This window comes from Chionomys nivalis, chromosome 9 (assembly GCF_950005125.1).
Source record: "Chionomys nivalis chromosome 9, mChiNiv1.1, whole genome shotgun sequence".
NCBI lineage: Eukaryota > Metazoa > Chordata > Mammalia > Rodentia > Cricetidae > Chionomys > Chionomys nivalis.
The window spans coordinates 53260004-53283885 of NC_080094.1; the positions used below are offsets into that span (position 1 = coordinate 53260004).

The 23882-nt window shown below is 46.9% G+C and overlaps 1 protein-coding gene across 19 annotated transcripts in view; it reads left to right on the forward strand.

Moving 5' to 3' along the window:
- Positions 1-2829: 2829 nt before the first annotated feature.
- Positions 2830-23882, forward strand: part of Ppip5k1 (diphosphoinositol pentakisphosphate kinase 1) — a 47457-nt gene continuing 26404 nt past the window's right edge. For 12 of the 19 annotated variants that reach the window (XM_057780649.1, XM_057780655.1, XM_057780653.1 and 9 more), the window contains exons 1-25: positions 2830-2876; positions 7348-7444; positions 7712-7886; positions 8244-8439; positions 8851-8941; positions 9144-9229; positions 9540-9694; positions 9832-9933; positions 10480-10641; positions 10735-10856; positions 14345-14446; positions 14746-14832; positions 14924-14999; positions 15126-15235; positions 15318-15400; positions 15879-16010; positions 16152-16273; positions 16495-16677; positions 19627-19768; positions 19896-20119; positions 20362-20489; positions 20666-20780; positions 20945-21052; positions 22104-22217; positions 22367-22531. In XM_057780649.1, coding sequence (XP_057636632.1) covers positions 7740-7886; positions 8244-8439; positions 8851-8941; positions 9144-9229; positions 9540-9694; positions 9832-9933; positions 10480-10641; positions 10735-10856; positions 14345-14446; positions 14746-14832; positions 14924-14999; positions 15126-15235; positions 15318-15400; positions 15879-16010; positions 16152-16273; positions 16495-16677; positions 19627-19768; positions 19896-20119; positions 20362-20489; positions 20666-20780; positions 20945-21052; positions 22104-22217; positions 22367-22531 — 2952 coding nt within the window. In that variant the 5' untranslated portion in view covers positions 2830-2876; positions 7348-7444; positions 7712-7739. Of the gene's footprint in view, positions 2877-3100; positions 3144-5173; positions 7172-7347; positions 7445-7711; positions 7887-8243; positions 8440-8850; positions 8942-9143; positions 9230-9539; positions 9695-9831; positions 9934-10479; positions 10642-10734; positions 10857-14344; positions 14447-14745; positions 14833-14923; positions 15000-15125; positions 15236-15317; positions 15401-15878; positions 16011-16151; positions 16274-16494; positions 16678-19626; positions 19769-19895; positions 20120-20361; positions 20490-20665; positions 20781-20944; positions 21053-22103; positions 22218-22366; positions 22532-23882 lie in introns of those variants that run through there. The other 7 variants (XM_057780652.1, XM_057780659.1, XM_057780657.1 and 4 more) reach the window with 3 other exon arrangements.

Below are 23882 nucleotides of genomic sequence, written 5' to 3' on the forward strand. Positions count from 1 at the left end.
GGCTTGCTCACTTTTGGAGAGTCAAAAAATGTTACCTCTGCTGTGGGTGCTCATTATCTAGGTAAAGGAGCAGGTATGAGTAAGTAAATATAATTACTTGGGATGGTATGTATTTACCCAGATAAAAGAAGGAGGTAATCTTCCAGAGCAATGGGGCTGTTATTTGGCTGAGAAAGTGTTGGGAGTGGGGGAGAAAATGTTGTCAGGGATGGGAAGAGAGACTAGCAGAAGGGGAACAAAGATAGCTAGAGCAGACAGCAAGTTATTCAAGCTTGGAAAATGCCTTCCTTCATGAAATAATAGCTCTGCTGAGAAGTCATATATTTGTGTACTGAGACCCTGTCAGGTATCTGATGTGTTGTCAATCATTTTTTAAAAAATTACCTTATGGAACTGGAGAGATGGCTCAGTGGCTGCTCTTTCAGAGGACCTGAGTTCAATTCCGGGCAACAACATGGTGACGGACAACTGTCTATAACTTCAGTTCCAGGGGATCCGATGTTCTCTTCTGTTCTCTGGGCACCAGGTACACAAACATGCAGGCAAAACACCTACACAAGCCAGGTGGTGGGGGCATACACCTTTAATTCTAGCACTTGAGAGACAGAGGCAGGCAGATCTCTGTGAGTTTGAGGCCAACGTGGTCTACAGAGTGAATTCCAGGACAGGCTCCAAAGCTACACAGAGAAATTCTGCCTTGAAAAACCAAAGAAACTAAAAAACAAAACAAAAACCAAAAAACACCCACACACATGCAAAAAATGTTCTCTTGCATATGGGAAGAAGCTATCTCTATATATATAGTAGTTTATTTATTTATTTGTTAATGGTTATCATTACTAAAAAATAATTATCATTACTAATATTTATTGCTTTTAAGTACTTTACAATTACAAGGAACCTGAGAGGTGGCAGTAGTACATGCCTTTAATTCTAGCACTCGGAAGGCAGAGCCAGGCAGATCTCTGTGAGTTCAAAGCTAATAGAATGAGTTCCAGGACATCCAAGGCTACACAGTAAAATCATGTCTCAAACAAACAAACAAAAAACAACCCCACAAAACCCTACACTTACAAAGAACCTTTAAAAGTGGAAGTTACTTCATTGAGAATTAAATCATTCTAACATACAAGTATTTTCTGTGGAATCGGTGAATTTTTACACTTGGGAGATGCTGTAATTACTTGCTCCAATGGTTGGAGTTGCAGAAGAGGTATGAGTCTGAACATTAACTATCACTGGTTATTTGTCGATCCTGTCCTTAGAATCATCTCTAGCCACTCAGCAGGCCTTGAGGGGTGGGGGTCAGTAAGTTAAGGCATATAACTAGGAAAGTTGTGAGGTCCCTAAAGTTACAGAGAACAAATGGAGAATTTCAAACTCCTGACCAGGGAAACGTAAATGAAGATTTAAGGACAACAACATACATAGAAGAGCATGCTCTGGTACGATCGTGTCTGTCCCATTTAGACAAGAAATGTCCTTTATGGGCTCATGTGTTGGAACTTGTTTGCCAGCTGATGGACTTTTGGGAAGTGATTGTATTCTGAGGGCTCTGGTCTAATCAATACATTTATCCCTTGATATATTCATAATGTTATGACATTATTGGAACATGGTGAAAAGGAGGATATAGGGCCTAGTTGGAGAGAGTTTGTCCCTGTGGCATGTCTCAGACAACGCATCTTGTCCTCTGCCCCTTCCTCCCTCTCTGCTTCCTATTAGCCAACAAGCAAATGCCTTTTACCAAACCACCCTTAAGTTCTGCCTCTCTCATGGCCAAAGCAATGGAGCTAAGGATCAAAATTTCTGAAACCCTGAGTCAAAACAAATCTCTTTCCCCATGGACTGTCGCAAGAAGCAGTACTTGTAAATGTTTAGTTCCACCCTTACAAATAAGCACGGTGGAGGTGACTTTCCCAAAGTTACAGTTATTTTTGTTTGTCTGTGTTTGTTTTTCTTTTTTTTTTCTATTTAACTTTATTTTATATGCATTGGTGTGAAGGTGTTAGATCCCCTGCAACTGGATCTTCAGACAGTTGTGAGCTGCCATGTGAGTGCTGGGAATTGAATCCAGGTCCTCTGGAAGAACAGTCAGCCTCTCAGCCCCTGTTTTTGTTTTTCGAGACAGGGTTTCTCTGTGAAACAGCCCTGACTGTCCTGAACTTGCTCTGTAGACCATGCAGGCAGGCCTCAAACTCACAGAGATCCGCCTGCCTCTGCCTCCCTAGTGCTGGAATTAAAGGCGTGCGCCAAAGCTACACAGTTAAGAGTAGGAATCAAACCCAGCTGTTCAGATTCCAAGGCTGGAGAATAGAGAAGAAGCAGAGTGTAGAGACAGAAAACGGTTTACTCGGTTTCTCATGTCTACCATTTGCTTATATCTTTCCCAGATCAGTCTCTTTGTTCCTCCCCTTAACTTTTCCCATCTGTTTCTGTTTGTCTCCAGCGTCCCTACCTTTCCTCTTTCCACCTTCTCGCCTCATGTCTACCTATATTATACCTGGATTTGCTTTACAGAAAAAAAAAAGACTCGGTTTTTGCCCTCATGGAGGTGCAATGTCACAAACTTTGCCTCTTTTTCGTTTATCTCAGTCTTTTTTCCTCCCATTGGTGTCAGTGGTTAACCTCTCTGTCTAGGCTGTGGACTGGCGACGCAGTAGGAAATAAAGAGACAGAGGAGCATAAGGCTGCATTTCCCCAGGCAGCCACGAGGAGCCACCCTCCTCCACTCTGAAGCTCCGGCCAACGCAGCCTGACTGTTGCCGGTGCGCGCCCTCCGCGGATTGGCGGGACAGCAAAGAAGTCGCGCTTTGATTGGGCCGCTGTCAGGTGTCGCTGCCTGCAGGTTCGGCTGCGCGAGCGGCGGGAGGCGGGTGAGTGCGGGCCGGGGGCGGTGGGGGAGTGGCTGGGGCTGGGGGCGGTATCGGGGAGGGTGGGCTCGGCGAGGGGCTCGGCCTGCGCCCGGAGCCGTGGGTAGTCCAGGGTGGGGACAGCTTCGGAGGGAGGCCCAGCCGGGAGGCCTCAATGTCAGCCTAGGGAGAGCGAGGCGGGGACGGCGGGGGCGGGCAGAGGCGAGTGCGGTCAGGATGGGAGGGCGGGATTCGTGACCCGACGCCTTGAGAGAGAGGACGGCCGAGCGGGTCAGTGGGAGAAGAGACTGGTGTGGAGGGGTCTGCAGGAGGCATAAGGGGACCCCCGGGAAGATGGAAGGCTTTCAGGGACAGGGCTGGGGGTCTCTGGGAGGAGGGGCAGGGCTGGATCGCAGGGGAGGGTACCGAGGTAAAGGGTCGTGCGCGAGAAGCCGAGGGAAGGGAGGACCAGCGGGCGCTGGAAGCTGGCGGAGTGAGGGAAGGGACTGGCTGGCCAGGGGAGAAGGTCTGCTGAGGAATGGATTACTGGGGAGAGGTGAGCCTCCAGAAGGGCTAGTCAAGAGGAAGGGAGCTCTTGTTATAGGGGATCCTCGCTGTAGGGGGCCATTAAGTGTTCGTCATTAAGGGAATGATGCTACCCAGTGTACCCTGGAGGCTGAGGCAGGAGGATTCTAAGTTCAAGGCTATCCTGTGTTACACAGAGCCTGTCTCAAAAAAAAAAAAAAAAAAAAAAAGAAAGTGTTAGCCAGTGTGATGACTCATGTGTAGGTTTGAAGTGTTTACTTCTGGGAGTCTCTGAGTGGGAGAATTGGCTGGATTCATTGCATTAATTGAACAGTGATTGGGGTGCAGCAGTCAGTGTGGGGAGTAAGGTTAGGGGAGTCAGTGAAGAGCCATTATCACAGATTGGGGAGAGAAGCAGGATGAGTGAGCTACACTGAGAACGGCCGGCCGGCAGCAGATGGAAGACTGGTGTCAGAATAAAGAATATGTCAGGCCGGGCGGTGGTGGCGCACGCCTTTAATCCCAGCACTCGGGAGGCAGAGGCAGGCGGATCTCTGGGAGTTCGAGGCCAGCCTGGTCTACAAGAGCTAGTTCCAGGACAGGCTCCAAAGCTACAGAGAGACCCTGTCTTGAAAAACAAACAACAACAACAACAAAAAAGAATATGTCAGAATCTAAGGATCTAAGGAAGTGGGAAGCAGGCAAAGAGGCCCATGCCAGTGATCCCAACACTTGGGAGACTGAGGGAGGACGATTGCCATGAGTTTGAGGCCAGCCTGAGCTACAGAGTGAGACACTGCCTCCAAACAACGGGGAAGAGTAGGCAGGGAGGCGTGGGACGGGACTTCACTTTTGAAGGTGAGAAAATTCCGTATTGGTGGTGGAGTGCGGAGTTTCTGTGTTGGTTTCCTTTTACTATTGTTGGAGCCTCTACCAAATGCAAGGTGATGCACGCAGACTGTCCTCCACTCTAAGAGCTGAAGAAGTTACAGTTCGCTGTTGCCCTAGCCCTCTCCAGATCTAATTTAGCGTCGGTGCTCCCTAGATTGCCTTGTTTCCTCCAACCCCTTCCCTCCCTTCCAAAGCAAGACTGCCCTTTAGCCTGGTGTAGACGCTGTTGCTTTCTTATGCAACAAAGTTTGGGGAAAACATAAGGGGAAAGAGCACAGCAAACAGGAAAGTGTTTTTTTTTTTTTTTTTTTTGGGAACACCACATTAAAACCCCAGCCTCTCCCAGAAGTACATCCAAATAAAGCCTGGCTTTGTCATAGCTATTCCTGCCAGGCTTCTATGTTTGCTTTGTTAACTATGAATTTGGATCTTCATCTCCTTTCAGTCTGTGTTTGTTTTTTTTTTTGTTGTTTTTTTTTTTGTTTTGTTTTGTTTTTTTTGTTTTTTTGAGACAGGGTTTCTCTGTGGTTTTGGAGCCTGTCCTGGAACTAGCTCTTGTAGACCAGGCTGGTCTCGAACTCACAGAGATCCGTCTGCCTCTGTCCCCCCCCCCCCCCCCCCCCCCGAGTGCTGGGATTAAAGGCGTGCACCACCACCGCCCGGCTCAGTCTGTGTTTGTGAACAGACTTCTCCATCCCTATTATCTCCCATCACAGGGTTCTAGTAGAATTCCATGAGCATGGCTGGATATTGTTTACAAACAAACAAAAACAAACAGGGAAAACTTGTTAGCAGCACAGAGGTGGATAGGCTGTGGTAAGACAAGTGGAGAAGGAATCTCAGATGTAGGGAGAACTGCTGTTTCAGAAAAGGCACAAAGAATGTGATGAAATTCTAATTGGGGAGTTGTGAAGTATCTTTGGGAATGCCTCGGTTAGGTCGCTTACAGGGAATTCAGAGAGATGGTCTGTCAGTCAGGAGGAGTGGTGTCTGCAGACGGCCTGCATAACTGGAAACGTCAAGTAGAATAATGTTCTGTCTGTGGTTGAGCAATAGAAGCATGAGATGGGGAGGCCGAGATGGCCAAGGTCTATAGAAATCTATAATTTTCTAATCAAAGCTGCAACCCTCGTTGTAATGGCAGATTTTAAAATTAAAATGGAGAGAGGAATTATGGAAGTCTTTAAAATGCTGTATGTTAACTAATTCGCAAAAGGAGTTCTTGGCTTCATTGGGGCTGGCAGTGTTTCTGAGAACTTCTATGGAACATGGAAAATTTCTGTTGAGTGATTCCATTTTATTTTTGGAAAATAATAATAGTTGCTCATACCCTTACAATTCATTATTAGCAAATGCTAGCCTGTGTGTATAAGCTTCCGATCTTTTGGAGTTTTGAAAATAGACATTTATTTATAGGTAAGATTGTATAGGTATCGCTGGAAACTCACCGCCATTCTCGCTTTTCTTCAAATGTAACTACTGTTACAGATTTGATGTCTTTTCAGTCCATTTTTAAAATTATGCCATTTTAAAAATTATATGTTTTGTTTTGTTTTGGGGCAGGTCTCACTGTGGTTCTGGCTGGCCTGGAACTCACAATGTAGACCAGGATAGCCCTGAGCTCACAGAGATCTCCCTGCTTCTGCCTCCCAAGTTCAGGTACTGAAGGCGCGCACCACCACACACAGATTCAATCTTTTAAATGGCTACTAACTGGGGGCTGGAAAGATGGCTTAGTGATTAAGATCCCTGGTTGTTCTTTCAGGGGACCCGGGTTCCATTCCCAGCACAAATGTGTACAGAGACACCTGCAGGTAGAACACCCATACATATCAAAGAATTGCTGACAATCAGCAACAATAACAAACCAACCAGGAGCCTGTACTGACTGCATATGCAGTTATGAATAGCACGTGTTTATTTACGCAAATGGTTGTGCTCCGTGTTTTTCTTGGGCATTGGTACTCGGAAACTGTTGCATACAGCTTACATGTATAGTGTGTATGTTTGTGGATCCATAGCGCACATGTGCAGGTCAGAGGACAACCTGTGGAAGTCAGTGTCCCTCCCTCCAACCCTCATCCTCGTCAGGTAGCTCCTAGGGTTCAAACTAAGATTGTTAGGCTTGGCAGCAAGTACCACCATCTGATCCGTCTTGCTGGCCCTCATTCATTTTTAAAATCTGGGTTTTTTTTTCTTCCATATAAAGAGTTTACCATCCTTCTCCTTATGGCATCTGGATTGTTCTTAGTTTTCCGCGTAGGTCACAATGAGGTAGAGAAGGGAAGAATGTCCTTGGGTGTATCCACGTGGGTAGGGGAGTCTTACCACAGCCTATCCACCTCTGTGCTGCTAACAATTTGGGCTCGCTAGATGTTGAGCTAGCATATACATTTTAGAATTTCTTGTGGCATTCCTGCCGTCTGCTTACTAGAAACCAGTGTGGCACTTTGCGGTTCTGGTAACCAGGAATGTTGCCTGACGGATTCTCTCTGGTGTTTCCATTAACACTCAAGGCATGTGCACGTAGAGTGGAACTGCCAGCTTGTTCCGATCCAAATTCATAAGATGTTCTTACCAGTGTGGCCTTAGGACGTTTTTTCCAGTCTAGCTGCTGCTATAACAGACCTTGTCTTAGGCCAGCGTTGGTCTTGCAGTACTAAAGGACTGGATGGACCACTGAGATCGTTGTTTGAACGGATTGAGAACTGCTGTGTGAGTGTTTACTCTCAGTCTCTCAGCACCAGACTTCCCTGCTTGGACTGATTCTCTGGATTTGGATATCTGTTTTTCTCAGATGATGTGGATGAAGGAGAAAGGGCAAGCACAGGAGATGTTAGTGTTCTGAGACAATGCTTAGCGTGGAGGGTGTCCTGGAGAAATGTTTCTTGAGCTAATAGCAGGTAGTAATGAGGATGGAGTTTAAAGGCAGATCCTTGGGGTCATAGCATCTCTTTGCCTTTGAGTCGAATCCTTGACTGTGCTTGGGGAGGTGCTGTGGGGAGGTGGAGAGAGCTGGGAACATTGTGGAATGAATCCAGTGTTTGAAATAAATGTCACTCTAACCTTCTCTTGGTAGGAATCAACTGTAGCCTTCCTTGGAGAACTGCTTCTTCTATTTGCTGCCTGGAGTTAACATTGTTTCCTGCTGGCAGAATCAGGGACATGCCAGCACTGTAAGGCTTAATCTCCTGATCCTCTTACCAGTTCTTGGCTGGGGTGGGGTAAGCAGGGAAGAAAAGGAGTCCTTGCTTTGCTCTTACTTCTCTTTAGTCATGTCAAATCGTAGTACAGTTTCCTTTCTTATGGGTCCTTTCCATCACTTTCTTTCTTGTTCCTCTTGTACCTGTGTAGTTCCCTCTCATTGTCTAGTTCCCTGTACCCCATCCCTACCCACTGTAAGGGTGCTGGATTCTAAGCTGATGGGGTACTCACTTCTGCAGAGCGGGATGAGTGGGTGTTCCGGCGGGGATGTGGTCATTGACGGCCAATGAGGACGAGAGCAGTACGGCCCACTTCTTCCTCGGAGCTGGAGATGAGGGCTTGGGCACCTGTGGAATAGGCATGAGGATGGAAGAGAGTGACAGTGAGCTCCTTGAGGACGAGGAGGATGAAGTGGTAAGTCTAGGGAAAGCGATGTAGCTTGGTGTTGGGGCCCCTGCCCTAGAGAACTGATATTGCACTGGTTGGACACAGCGGTTCTTTGCAGACACAGACTCCCTGTTGTAAACAGGCTCTATCCTGACTAGGGGAGGGGCCATAGAGATTGGTCAGTCGTCTCTCTCTGAAACCCCTGCTCAAACGTCCTCCTCCTGTTGTCTTCTGGTCACTGCTGCTGCTTTTGAAGAAGCACATTTCCTACGGGCTTCTTCTCTAGTGGGCGTCCTTTATCCCTCGGGCCTTAGAAAGATGTGACAGTGTTGGAGGTGACAGATGTGGGAACCTGGAGTTCCTGAGAGCGCTTCTTTTCTCTAGCCTCCAGAACCTCAGATTATTGTTGGCATCTGTGCCATGACCAAGAAATCCAAGTCCAAGCCAATGACTCAAATCCTAGAGCGACTCTGCAGGTTTGACTACCTGACTGTAGTCATCCTGGGAGAAGATGTCATCCTCAATGAACCCGTGGAGAACTGGCCGTCCTGCCACTGCCTCATTTCTTTCCACTCCAAAGGTTAGGGTCTGGGAGGGAGGCTGGCCGTGGGGGGCTGGTTTGGGGAAGGAATTCTTTTCCCTCTAGTAAGAGGCTGTCAGCTTCTCCACACACAAGGGAACATTGAAGGGGAGTTTACCTTCTGTTTCAGGATTTGCTAGGTATAGGTTAAAGCCTATATCCCAGCCACACAAGTGCGAAGGCACTTACTCTCTCTTATAGACTTGGATCTCTGGGAGGATCCTACATGTAATTGTGTTCATTTTCCTGATGACTATCCTGGACTTGAGGAACTGGGCAGATAAGTACTTGGTTAGATGTGTCTGAGGAGCTCAGTGGCAGCCGCTGTCTCTAGCAGGTCACAGTCTCCTGCTGCTTCTCACTCTGCCGCTTTGACTTTCTTTGGTCTCTCCATTTCTTTCTCCCTCGCAGGCTTTCCTCTGGACAAAGCTGTTGCTTACTCCAAGCTTCGAAACCCCTTCCTTATCAATGATCTGGCCATGCAGTATTACATCCAAGATAGGTATAGTTTCCTGTGGACCAGAGGGGTGGGTGGCCTGAAATGCCCACTTTAGGAAGCCTACTTTGGCGTGGCGCAGTGAAGCAAACATGCTTCATTTTTTGTACCATTTTATAGTTCCCTGTGCAAATAAAATGTCTAGTCTTTTCCCTTTGTCATCCCCACCTTTCCTGCCTGGTTAATTTATTTGGGGGGGGGGTGACAGGAGGGAGGTGTATCGGATCCTGCAGGAGGAAGGTATTGATCTGCCAAGATATGCCGTGCTCAACCGTGACCCCGCCTGTCCTGAGGGTGAGTAACTAACTGCCTTGATTTCCATGATTTTAGCCCGGTATTTGTTCCTTAAACTTCTGCTCTAGACATATCTGTGTGGGCCTTTGACTGTTGGATTATAGGTACAGTTGTGGGTCTTTAGACAGAGCCGTTGAACTTTTATATAGATATTATCATATCTAAATGCCATATATAAGCATTGCTGTATCTGTTATAGGACGTGGTCATAAAATGTGAAAGGTTGTTTAGATTAAAACCTCAGGGAAACAGGAGTTGGAGATACTCTCCAACCTTAGTTCCTAAGAACACTCCCACGCCCATCTTTCAGAGTGCAGCCTGATAGAAGGTGAAGACCAGGTGGAGGTCAATGGCGCTGTCTTTCCCAAGCCCTTTGTGGAGAAGCCAGTGAGTGCGGAGGACCACAATGTTTACATCTACTACCCCAGCTCTGCTGGGGGAGGAAGCCAACGCCTCTTTCGTAAGGTATGGGAGACATCTGAGCGTCTGGGAAGTCAGAGAGTAAAGGACAACGGAGTGAGGCTGTTGGGAAGAGAGAGGGGATCTGTGGGCAAAGCCTGGAGATGGAGGCAATGTTGTTCTCCTTTCCTTTCCTCCTCAAGATCGGCAGTCGGAGCAGTGTTTACTCTCCCGAGAGCAGCGTCCGGAAGACTGGATCATACATCTATGAGGAGTTTATGCCAACAGATGGCACAGATGTTAAGGTTATGGTGGATACAGAGATTTAAAATGTTACAAACACCCGGGTGGGAATGAGGTGCTTGGGAGGCAAGTGGCAGTGTGTATGGATCTTAGAAAACAAAATGTGATTTCAACTGGCTTCACATTCAAGTGCACCATCGCATACATGTGGAGTCAGAGGTCAACTTGGGGGAGTCACTTCTCTCCTTCATCCATATGAATCCTGGAGACCAGACCTGTCAGCCAGCATCTTTACCTGCCGAACCATTTCATGACCCAGTCTTTGTATTCTTAACGTTTGGAGGAGTTTTTGGTCTTGTCTTTGTTTTAAGACAGGTTCTTACTGTGTAGCTCTGGCTGACTAGGTTGCTGTGTAGACCAGGTTGTCATTGAACTCATGAAGTCCTGCCTCTGCCTCCTGAGTGCTGGGACTGAAGGCGGGTGCCACCACTCTTGACTGGGCAGAGTTTGGTTTTTATTGTGGAAGAGTCTACAGACCTAGTGCTCATATTGTCTTCTCACACACAGGGTGAGCTGTGGGCATACTCAGTGGTGCTCTGTACCCGCAGGTATATACAGTGGGGCCCGATTATGCCCATGCTGAAGCTAGAAAGTCTCCAGCTTTGGATGGGAAGGTTGAACGGGACAGTGAGGGGAAAGAGGTGCGCTATCCAGTCATGCTGACCGCCATGGAAAAGCTGGTAGCCAGGAAAGTCTGCGTAGCTTTTAAGGTAGAGAGGGCTCATGGGGCTGTGGGATGAAGGGAAGAAGGGGAAACGGGCAGGGTTTGGGAGCTGATTTGCTCTGCCTTTTCACTTTTGCAGCAAACAGTCTGTGGATTTGACCTTCTTCGTGCCAACGGTCACTCCTTCGTGTGTGACGTCAATGGCTTTAGCTTTGTCAAGAACTCGATGAAATATTATGATGATTGTGCCAAGATTCTGGGGTAAGAGACATAGTGGGCAAGGGTACGGGGAAGAGGGCTCAGGAGCTTTCTCTTTATAAAGCGGGTGTGATGTCTGTGCCTGTTACCCGGCACTTGGGAGGTGGAAGCAGTTTCAAACTATCCTGGGATACATGAGGCTGTATGGATAAATAAACAAACAAACAAACAAACAATTAAGCTTTTGCTTTATTTTAACTATTTTAAAAACGATTCAAAAGTCAAAAATGAAAAAGGAGAAGGAGCTACTTGGCCCCTGCTGTCTCCGTAATACATTCCTCAGAAATGACTGCTATTAGCAGTGTTAGCTGTGACAGATCGCCTTTCTCTCCCATGTGTAAATAGCTATATTTAGTTTACTGACTGTGATAATACTGGGTTTTGCGTTCAAAATAGCGTGTAATACCTAAGCCATTCAAAAAAACACAAGGGATGACGGTATAGTGAGCATCCACGGGTATGGTAGTTCTAGCCAAGCATCAGGCCAGATATGGTGGTCCATACCCTTAATCCCAGCACTCGGGAGCCAGAGGCAAACGGATCTCTGTGAATTCCAGACCAGCCTGGTCTGCATCACGAATTCCAGGCCAGTCAGAGCTACACAGTGAGAGACCTGTCTCAAACAAGTACATTGTTGAGAGTGGCATGGTGGCTCAGAGGGTAGAGCACATGTGTGTGCACAAGCCTAGCTATGAGAATTTGATTCCTGGAACCTAAGGTGGGAAGAGGGAAGCAGCTCCACAAATTTGTCTTCTAACCTCCACACCCATGCCATAACATGTACCCACAAACACATCATGCACACATATGCACACAATAATTAATGAAAAAAACCCACATTATTAAGTGTTGGGCTGGGTGTGGTGGTGCACACACTTTTAAGCACTTAGGAGGCAGAGGCAGATGGATCTCCATGAGTTTGAGGCCAACCTGGACTACATAGTGATTTCCAGGGCAGCCAGAGCTATTTAGCGAGACCCTTTCTCAAACAAACAAAAACAAACAAAATGTTAGTTATGATAGTTCACATCTGTAATCACAGTAGGAAGGTTGTCACAAGTTTGAGGCTACTTTAAGCTACAGAGTGCTGGTGGCACACACCTTTAATCCCAGAACTTGGGAGGCAGAAGCAGGTAGATCTCTGAATTTGAGGCCACTATATGTGAGTTACAGGACAGCCAAAGCAACACAGAAAAACCCTGTCTTGAAAACAAACTAAAGCAAAAAATTAAAACCAAAAATATTCTATTAAGGCCAGGCATAAAGATATACACATATAATTCCACATTCAACAGACCGAGGCAAGAGAGTTTCAAGTCTGAGGCAAGCCTTTGCTACCAAGCAAGACCCTGTCTGAAAAAAGCGGGAGATGTAGTAGAATTGCTTGCCTGAAGCCCTGGGCTCAATCCCCAGCCCCTCATAATAGCAGTGTTGACTCAGACTGGAGTCCCAGTATTTGGGAGGCGAAGGCAGTGTGGGGGATGAGAAGGAATCAGGCTTAGTCAGTGAAGCGCTTACTGTACAAGTGTGAAGACCCAGATCTGAATCCCAGCTACCATGTCACAAGTCGCGAAGAGCCTGTAATTGCAGCATAAGGATGCAGAAACAAAGAGATCCTAAGGGCTCACTGTCCAGCCAGTCTAGATGATTGGTGAGGTCCAGGTCATCCAACTGGTGGAGAGTGGTCAAGGAAGACACCTGACTGTGACCTCTGACCTCCACAGGCACACATAGGCTGGTGTATGCACCTGTACACAGGAATATAACCCATCTACCTACACACATACAAAATAGAACCTAAAGACCATCTGCTATCTAGTGAGTTTGAGGCCAGTCTGGGATACATGAGAAAAAATACACTATTAAGAATATGTGAAGACTGGGTGTGATAGCCCATGCTTTTAATTCTGGTGCTTGAGAGAGGTATGAGGTCTCTGTGAGTTCAAGACCAGCCAGGGCTGCAGGAGTGAGACTCTGTCTGGATATAAGGTTCAGATGGTATAAGAGCTTGCTATGCAAACCTGGTGACCTGAGTACAGTCCCTGGAACCCATGTAAAAGTTGAAGGAGACAACTGACTACTGAGAGTTGTCCTCTGACTGCCACACGCCTCTGACTGCCCATGCCCACACATATACCTCACACACACACACACACATCCCCACACATATACATCACACACACAGACACACACACACATCCCCACACATATACATCACACACACAGACACACACACACATCCCCACACACATACTTCACACACACACACATACACATCTCACAAACATAGACACCCATGCCCACACATATACATCACACACACAAACACACACACCCATCCCCACACATATACATCACACACACAAACACACACACACATCCCCACACATATACCTCACACACACACACATACACATCTCACAAACATAGACACCCATGCCCACACATATACATCACACACACAAACACACACACCCATCCCCACACATATACATCACACACACACACACACAAACACACACACACATCTCCACACATATACCTCACACACACAGACAGACACACATGCCCACACATATACATCACACACACAAAACTAATCAATTAGTTAATTAATTAAGAAAATTCAAGATGGACATGGTAGCACATATCTATAATACTAGCACTTGAGAGGCAGAAGCACGAGAATCTTGGAATTCAAGGCCGGTCTGCTCTACGTAATGAGTACCAGCCCAGCCAGGGATACATAGTGAGACTCTGTCTCAGGAAAAAAAAAGTTTTTTCACACATGTATTAGAAAAATAAAAGCAGGGCTAGAGAAAAGACTCCGCAGTTGAGAGCACTGTTACTCTTGGAGAGGACCTGACTTAGGTTCCCAGCACCCATATGGGGCTCACAACCATTCGTGATTCCAGTTCTAGGCGATCATTACCTTCTTCAGACCTTTGTGGTCACCGGGCACACAATATGAGCACATACATGCAGGCTAAACACTCATAAAGTAAAATAAAATTTAAAAAAAGTTAAAGAATGTATAAGTTAAACCTGGTGGTGTATGTCAACACTGGGATTGTGAGAGGTGCGATTAGGAGACTCAAGAGTTCAAGGCTAGCCTAGTGAGCTGGAGGCCAGTTTGGGCTATGTGAGATCCTGTTTGAAAACAAAAATAAAGAAAAGAAAGAGAATATAGTTGAAATGCCTGTATAGTGCTGAGGTTAAATCTTTTCCCCACACCCAAAGGGAACATTAACCTTAACTGGTTTATCACTGCCGTGCTTTTGTTTCTGCCAAATGGTTAGGCTCTGTAGCAAATGCCTTTAGCAATGAGCCATGTCCCTGGACTTTTTTTTTTTAATGGGGTTTTTGTTTGGACGTTTCAGACTTTATATTAATGCTTTCTTTTGCTGCATGACTGCATATACGTGTGTGACCTTCTGTCATACAATTGTTCGTTTATTTTTCCTTCAACTGTGTTATGTTTTGCCTCCCAGGAACACCATTATGCGGGAGCTTGCCCCACAATTCCAGATCCCATGGTCCATCCCCACAGAAGCCGAGGACATTCCCATCGTCCCTACCACATCTGGCACTATGTAAGGAAACGTTAAAAATCTGGGCTGGGTGGTGGTGGCGCACGCCTTTAATCCTAGCACTCAGGAGGCAGAGGCAGGTGAATCTCTGTGAGTTCAAGGCCAGCCTGGTCTACAGAGCGAGTTCCAGGACAGGCTTCAAAAGCTATACAGAGATATCCTGTCTTGAAAAGAAAATACGTAACTCCAGCACCATGTCTAATCTCAGCGCCCTTTGTTCTCTGATGTCTCAAGTAGAATGTGATGGTGGGAGGTGAAGGTTTGGGGTGGGAGGATGGCTCTGAGAACACTCCCCATCTTAGGATGGAGCTCCGCTGTGTCATCGCAATTATCCGTCATGGAGATCGAACTCCAAAGCAGAAGATGAAGATGGAAGTGACCCACCCGAGGTAGGAAGAATGGCCTAATTTAGATGGAGAAGGGACGGAGCACAGTTCCCTGGAGGTCTGATTTCTTTTCTTACTTTTTACTTCTTTAAAGGTTTTTTGCTCTCTTTGAAAAACATGGTGGATACAAGACGGGAAAATTAAAACTTAAGCGACCTGAGCAGCTCCAGGTAAGACGTGGTGGGTCTGGGCAGGAGCCCTAGTCTGACAAGAAAGAGTGTGGGGTTGAGAAGGGCTGGACGGGAAGGTGAAATGGACAGGAGGAAGGCCTGCACGGTTCCTGGTGGTCTCTCTAGGAGGTACTGGACATTACGAGGCTCCTGTTAGCCGAACTGGAGAAAGAACCAGGCATTGAGATCGAGGAGAAGACCGGGAAGCTGGAGCAGCTGAAGTCCGTGCTGGAGATGTGAGAAAGGGGACAGCAGCAGGGAGCTCCTCACAGGAACTGAGGTGCAGGGCAGAAGGTGATGCATGGCTGTTCCCTGCAGGTATGGGCACTTCTCGGGTATCAATCGGAAGGTGCAGCTGACTTACTACCCCCACGGAGTGAAAGCTTCAAATGAGGGCCAAGGTAAGCAGCTTTCTCCTGTATCTCATCCTCCTTTTCTTCTTTCAGATTTTTAAAATTATATTTACTTATTTAGTGGGGGTGGGGCACATGTGCCAGAGAGCAACTGTGGAGCTCAGAGGACAGCTGTGGGGGTTGGTCCCCTCTTTCTACCATGTTGGGCCTGGGGGTAGACCTTAGGTGCTTAGGTTTGGTGGCAGATGCCTTTACCAGCTGAGCCATCTCACTGGCCTCTTTTTTAAGACCCAGTCTTGCTGTGTAACCCAGGCTGACTTCAAATTCCCAGCAATCCTCATGCCTCCGTTTTCCAAGAGCTGGTTTTCCAGGCATGTGACACCATACTTGGCTCTCAGATCTCTTATTCTCGACCTTGTGGATGGTTTCTACCTGTAATTACCTCTGTTCTTGTCAGAAGCCTAATGTCTGTGTGTTCCCATCATAGTCCCTGGGAAATGCCCATCCACACACCTTCTTCCCTCAGATCCACAGAGAGAAGCCCTGGCTCCCTCTCTCCTGCTGGTACTGAAGTGGGGTGGAGAGCTGACTCCCGATGGCCGTGTACAGGCCGAGGAGCTGGGACGAGCTTTTCGCTGCATGTACCCTGGAGGCCAGGGTAAGTGTTGGAAAGTGAGTGCCCACACGGCTGGGATAAGATAATTAGAGTGAGGGGAGGGGAGCGGAGGGAAGGGGCAGATAATATTGTTCCCCCACATGACTGGGTGACAGTCTGTGCTGGAATTCCCCTTTGCTCCAGGTGACTATGCTGGCTTCCCTGGCTGTGGGCTGCTTCGTCTCCATAGCACTTTCCGTCATGACCTCAAGATCTACGCGTCCGACGAGGGCCGCGTGCAGATGACCGCTGCTGCCTTTGCGAAGGTAAGCCCTCTCGTTCTTCCACTGCCTCCGCTTCCATTAGGTAGAGAAACAGTTGGAGGACTTGGTAGAAAGTGTTCAAGAGCTGCTGTGCTAATTCAAGAGACGTCTGTGTCCAAAGGGACTGGGAGCGGTTGGAGTCGGCCTCTTCAGGCTCTCTCTCCATCCCATGTCTGGGATGTCGACCAGGAAGAGAAGCTCGTAGACCTGTGCTTTCCTTCCAGGGCCTCCTGGCTCTAGAAGGGGAGCTGACACCCATTCTGGTGCAAATGGTGAAGAGCGCCAACATGAATGGGCTGCTGGACAGCGACAGTGACTCCCTGAGCAGCTGCCAGCACCGTGTCAAGGCACGGCTGCACCACATTTTGCAGCAGGATGCACCCTTTGGCCCCGAGGACTATGACCAGGTAACATGCTCCTCCTCTGTATGCCGGCTACCCTGCAACCTAATTCCTAACATTCTAAATACTACTACCTGTTATATGCTAGGCACTGTTTTAGGATATTAATCTACAGTATTTTGTTTAATCCTCCCAACCACCCTTTGGGGTAAATTCATGTCCATGTGGATAATGAACACAAATTCAAAGATTAAAACTATTTATGTAAGGGCTGGAGAGATGGCTCAGACGTTAAGAATACTAGCTACTCTTCCAGAGGTCCTGAGTTCAATTTCCAGCAATCACATGTGACTCAGAAGCATCTATAATGAGATCTGGTGCCCTCTTCTGGCCCGCATACATACATGCAGGCTGAATACTATACATAATGAATAAACAAATTTTTAAAAATTTATTTATTTATAAAGATATGTTGATATAAGTTTGGCATCAGGGTTCATTTGGCAGACCTATCATAAGACTATTTAGAATCCTTATTTATTTCACTCAGTGTAAATGTCATCCATTTTGCTGCATTAATATTAATGTGTTTGATTGTGTCTTGGGCTCTGCTAGAGGTATTATATGCCCTGTGGTTTATGTTTTAAATCCTGTAAAGGGAAGCTTAGTCCTTAAACCACTGACCTAGGGTCTTGAAGTTGGAGCACTGTTTCAGTGATCTGTATAAACACCGCCTCCAGGATTATAACTTAGAGTGCTCACCGGTTCACTGTCTCACAGTCTTGGGCCTTAGTTGTGCTTTCTGAAGTGGTAGTGCAGTGCTGATTGGAGTGGGAATCCATTATATCTGGAGGCTTAACTAGAACTCTGGGATAGCAGGCTCTTGACTTCATCCTCTCCCTGTAACTGCAGGACCTGTCCCCTTCACAAGAATTTGTCATGTGATTGGTCTAGTATCTTAGTTTTCCCAGGTGAAGTTAGAAGCGTCCCAAGTTTCCTTTCTTCCTTTTTTTTTGAGGCAGGGTGTTGCCATGGAGCCCAGGTTGGTCTTGAACTTGCAGTGACCCTCCTGTCTCTGCCTCCTGTCTACAAAGCTTCCAAGCTTTCTAAAGCAGGGGTCCAGAAGTAACACAATGAATGGTTGTCATTTTATCGTGGTGAAGCAGTCACAAAGCGAGGCCTGGTTCACAGAAAGAGAGAGAGAGACAAAGGACAAAGAATTAATGGTCACCTTTAATCTGCCTGGGAACTCTTAGAACTGGCCCACCCCTCTTTCATCTTACAGAGGAGGGACCTAAGTTCTAAGCAACTTAAACAACCCTTTCAAGGTGGCGGAGGTAGTCTAGACCCCAGGAGTCTTCTCTGAAGGCCTGGCTGCTTAGTACTTCAGTCCCTGCTGCCCATCAGCATTGAAGGCAGTTGCCGGTCCCAACTCAGTCTTCTTTTTCCTGAGTATCTAGGCCACAGTTGGCCGGGTAGTGGGTTGGGTTTGTTTGTTTGTTTACTGTCCCACACTTTATTTTGATAAGTTCTTTATTTTAGTGTGTATTTAATTTTTTTATGTGAATGAGTTTTTTGCCTGTACATACATATGTATATGTATATATATAAACTCCATGTTTGTACAGTTCCCATAGAGGTCAAAAGAGGGCATCAGATCCCTGGAGTTATTGACAATTGTGAGCTGCCGTGTGGGCGCTGGAAACCAAACTCAGGTCCCCTGGAGGAGCAGACTCACTCTTAACAGTGGAGCCATTTCTCTGGTCCCTCTGGCAGCTTCTTGAATGACTTACTAAGGGGCAGACTTGTTTCCTTATTTTCCCAGCTAGTCTAGTGTTGTTCACTGTCAAACAGAAAATCTAGGGTTTCTCCCTATCTTTATGCCTCCTTTTGTTAGTGAGAATGAAGCTTCTGAGACCTTAGCCAGAGCTCTTTATTCTGTCTACACTTATTCCTTCCCATCTCTTTTATTTTAGTATTTTAGTTGTTTGTTTGCTTATTTACTTATTTATTGTTTTTCAAGACAGGGACAGGGTGTTTTCTGTGTAGCCCAGGTTGTCCTGGAACTCACTCGGTAGACCAGGCTGTCTCAAACTCACAGAGATCCTCCTGTCTCTACCTCCCAAATGCTGGGACTAAAGGTGTGTGCACCACCGCCCAGTTTATGGTTATTTTTAAGTGTATATGTGCATATGAATCTGTGTGTGGGTTTGTGCACTTGAGCCTAGGTGCCTGTGGTGTCCAGAAGAGGTGTTGAATCTCATGGAACTAGAGTTCTAAGTAGCTGTGAGCTACCCATGTGGGTGCTGGGAACCAGACCCTCCCTGTCCCCGTGCATCAACAGTAAATGCTCTTAACTACTGAGCCATCTCTCCAGCCCTCCTCATTTTGTATTGATGGTAACTGTCTTAAATTGAAGCTGGTCGTGGTGGTGCACACCTTTAATCCCAGTACTCAGGAAGCAGAAGTAAGGTGGATCTCTGTAAGTCTGAGGCCAGCCTGGTCTACAGAGTGAATTCTAGGCCAGCCAAGGCTACATAGCAAGACCTTATCTCAAAAACAAACCTAACAACAACAACAACAACAACAAAAAGACAAAAAAATCCCCTAAAAACCCTAAGCTGAAGCTGGGTTAGACGGAACACTGGTACTGTAAGTCAGTGTGAGACAGTCCTCTCTGATTCTCATCAGGACATTCCAAAGACTGTACGGAATTTATTCTTTATTCTCCAGCATTCCTCACGTGTATTTTATAGTACCCAAGTGAAGTGTACTTTACTTGTGAGTATACTTTAATTTCTCTGGATCTGAAACTTTTAAGATGGTCCCCTCATGGATGCCTGTGTGTTGGAGCAGACAGTGTCCTCATTTAAAGGCCCAGAACTGCCAGGATGCCCAGGAACAAAAGATCCCTCCTGAAATGAGCCAGCAGGCGGATCTGTATTACAGCCAGTTTCTCTGTAGTAAACCACAGTCTGTGAATCGGCCTGAGCCTTTTCTCTCTGTTCCTCACAGCTGGCTCCCACCGGAAGCACTTCTCTCCTCAACTCCATGTCTATCATCCAGAATCCTGTCAAAGTCTGTAATCAGGTGTTTTCCCTGATTGAAAACCTAACCCACCAGATTCGGGAACGGATGCAGGACCCCAGCTCTGTAGGTGAGTGTGATTACTACCGTCTGCCCTCTAAAGTCTCAGGCATGGATGCATTCCTCAGGAACTCCCGATCCCTCCGGTTCTACGCTGGAAGTCAAGTCTGGCCCCCTTTGACTGTCTGCCTTCTCAGACCTGCAGCTCTACCACAGTGAGACTCTAGAGCTAATGCTGCAGCGTTGGAGCAAACTAGAGCGCGACTTTCGGCACAAGAGCGGGCGCTATGACATCAGCAAGATCCCTGATATCTACGACTGTGTCAAGTATGATGTACAACATAACGGGAGTCTGGGGCTTCAGGGCACAGCCGAGTTGCTGCATCTTTCAAAAGCTCTGGCCGATGTGGTCATTCCCCAGGTGTGTCTCATATAATGGATCCAGTAGGGTGGGAAGAATGGGAGGGGAGGAAAGAAAGGAACCTAGAAAGGAAACGTGGAGAAGGAATTGAGTTTCTGCAGTTCCCAGGACTAGTCTGGGCACCAGGACTGACTGAAGAGACTTTTGGAGGGGCTGTGATGGACAGGAAGGAAACACCAAGCCTGAGGGAAACATGTGTGGCAAGACTGAGTTGCTTCTTCTTCCTGGCCTATGGCCCTCAGGAGTATGGGATCAGTCGGGAGGAGAAAATGGAAATTGCTGTGGGCTTCTGTCTTCCCCTTCTGCGGAAAATCCTGCTTGACCTACAGAGAACCCACGAGGATGAGTCTGTCAACAAGCTGCATCCCCTGTGAGGGAGGGCTGGGAGGGGAACTGGATGGAGGGAGGGAGGGCATGCTGGGAGCCCTGGGGGGCCAAGAAGAGATAGGGTCTGGGCTGGTGAGGAGAGAAGTCTTTAGGTGGGAAGAGGAGTTGCCACAGGAAAGAATCATTCTGACTGGGTATCTGATTTCACTTCCATGTCAGGTACTCCCGTGGAGTGCTCTCTCCAGGGCGCCATGTTCGAACACGTCTGTATTTCACCAGTGAAAGTCACGTTCACTCCCTACTCAGTGTCTTCCGTTATGGGGGACTTCTTGACGTAAGCATCCTCCTCACTCCTTTGACCTCTGAGCATCTTTTCTAGCAGTCATCAGCTGTCCTTGCGTCTGTTTTTGCTGTGGACGTTTGACATTCTCCTCGGTCCCCTGCCCACTCCTCTTACTTGTCCTTGGGCACTGGCTTACCTTTGTTTGTGTTTGGTAGGAGACCCAGGATGCACAATGGCAGCGAGCTTTGGCTTATCTTAGTGCCATCTCAGAGCTCAACTACATGACCCAGATTGTTATCATGCTTTATGAGGACAACACACGGGTGAGGAGCCAGCGGGTGGGATGAGGAGAGGGCCCTTCTTCCTACTCCCATTAAAAAGCAACTTACCTTTTATTTTTAAACACTTAGTATGCTCATGCGTGTGTATGTGTGTGTGTATGCATGCGTGCGCACGTGTGCGCATGTAGGTATGTGCAGGCACGCACTGTACATGTATAGCAATCAGTGTGTGCATGCACTTGTAAAGGTGTATGCAGACATGCACTGTACATGTATAGAGATCAGTGTGTGCATGTGTGCGCATAGGTGTTTGCAAGCACACACTGTATATGTATAAAGATCAGTGTGTGTGCAGGCATGCACTGTATGTGTATAGAGATCAGAGAACAGCTTGCAGGAGTTGACTCTCTTCTTCACTGCAGTGGGATCAAACTCAGATCATTGGGGTTAGTGGCAAACCCCTTTACCTGCTGAGCTGTCCCATTCATTGGTTCACAAAATCTTTCTTATTCTTAGATTTTTATAGACTTTGGTCAGTAGTTTTTCTTCAGCTGCCATATCTGTTGCTCTCTTTACAGTGTACTTAATAAGTTTGTTTTCATCTTAAAGAAAAGGAATTTCTAGAATCCAGCTAGATGCAGTGTGTAGAGGCGCAGAGCACTTAGAAGGAGTCCACTGGAACAGAACTCTGTTCTGGGGCGATGTTGAGCCAGAGAAATAACCTAGAACAACTGTGGAATTTGGGACGATGTTTTATGAGTCTTGTTTCTTCTGATATTGCTCTCTATGTGTGTACATATGCATATACACACATGCCTTCTGCATCAGTCTTAGCAAAGACATCTTTAAAGTTCTGCTGTGTATACCATAGCCAAGCTGTTACTAGGAGAGATGGAAAGGAAGGATTGTAGAACGGGAGGTGAGGCGTGAGCTCCAACAATAGATGAGTCCCAGACTGAGGGCAAGACCCTGAAACCTCAGTCTTGGCTTTCCTGGGTGGTTGTATCCTTGTGAGTTCCTCTCTGTTGCTCCCGTGTGTCCTGTCACCACATCCGGATTCTCCCAATACCCTTCATATGCTGATGCCCCATAGGACCCATTGTCGGAGGAGCGGTTCCATGTGGAGCTCCACTTCAGCCCTGGGGTGAAAGGTATTGAAGAGGGCAGTGCCCCAGCTGGCTGTGGATTCCGCCCAGCTTCTTCAGAGGTGGGTCAGAGAGCTGGGATTTGGGGCTCTAGGACTTAGGGACCAGGGAACCAGGTGGTAGGAAACAAGGAAGTAACCTAAGGTTGAGGAGTTTGCTATGAGGAAGATGAAAACCATTAATGACTCTCCATTTGTCTATTATGAAACAGAATGAGGAGATGAAAGCAGATCAAGGCAGCATAGAGAACCTGTGCCCAGGGAAGTCCTCAGATGAACCAGACCGAGCATTGCAGACCTCTCCCCAACCTGTCGAGGGCACTGGCCTCCCAAGGAGGTCACCCCTCATTCGGAATCGAAAAGCTGGCTCCATGGAGGTAATGAGATGGACAAGATGATGATGGGGTACCAGTACTCGTAGGAAAATATCCTCGTTCCTCTGAATCTTCTTGAGACGTAAAGCTTGAGTCCCCTTGCAGTGGTATTTACTATGTTTACCTAATATTTCTTTCACAGCTGGTCCCCAGTAGGACTTCTTTAAACTGGTTGTTACTTGTGATGTTAAAGACTTGCCAATGAGCAATACCTAAGGGGAAAATTTTTAGGATAAAGTAGACACAGTATGACTTCTGGGCTGACATCACCATTTGACTCTCAGAAGCTGTGTGACCTTGTCCAGGTAGCTTCTCAAACCTTGCATCTTTTTCCCTCTATACAATGTGAGCAATATCTACCTTGTCTTATGGATGCACTAAAAGTCACTGCAGTAGCCGTGCAGTGGTGGTGGAGGCCAGGCCCTCTCCTTCTCTTTGTTCAGGCTTGAGCACTTGAATGCCGTTGGGGTTATCTATAATGTCATGCCAGAAGGATGATTGATCATCCAGAGTCTGTGTCTCTCCTGATGAGGAGGTTTATCTGCCTGGGTCTGTGTTGTGATATTTTTAAAATTTTTCTCAAATCCCACTTCTGGTTTTCTAATCTAGAGGACAGAACTTGTACAGATTTATCACTGTCTCTCCTTACTTTCCTCAGGTTTGGATTTGTCTTTTTAGTAATGCGATTTTCTTCTTTGGCCCAGTGGTGCTTTAATTTCCTCCATGACTTTCCTTTCGATGTCATGACTTATTTCCGTCTCAGAGACCTTGCCTGGTCTGGATGCTGCTCGGAACCCTGGATCTATTCAACTGCTCTCTGCAGGCCTCTGTCTTATGGGACTTGTTTTTTCTGTTTTAGGGATATCTCAGAAAAATCTATAATAAACTTTCATGGTTAATGCAGAGATTTACATTTCAGATTTTAGAGAAGGCCAAGAAAATAAACTGCAGTCTCTGTTCAGACTTACCCTTTGCTTCCCTGCTGTTTTAGGGGGGGTCGCTGATTGGAACATGCGGTTTCTTTAGCAGAGATGTGCCTTAGTTTCCCTTGAGATGCAGGTGGAACCGGGTGCCCAGCACTCTGCACACACTGATCCGACGACATGACAGTATGTGCTTGTCTTCCCGGGCTGTCCCTTTGTCGTCTTATGTCAGCACAGGGGACATAAACAATAACTCTGTACATCCTCTCTCAGGCTTACTGGGATTGTCTTCTTTCTGGAAGTTTCCTTGAGTGTGATTCCTTTTCTTTGTGGCATTGGCAATTGAACCCAGAGCCTCACATATGCCAGGCAAGTGTTCTAAGCACTGAGTGGCATCCACAGCCCTTTCTGTTGTTATTTTGAGACTGGGT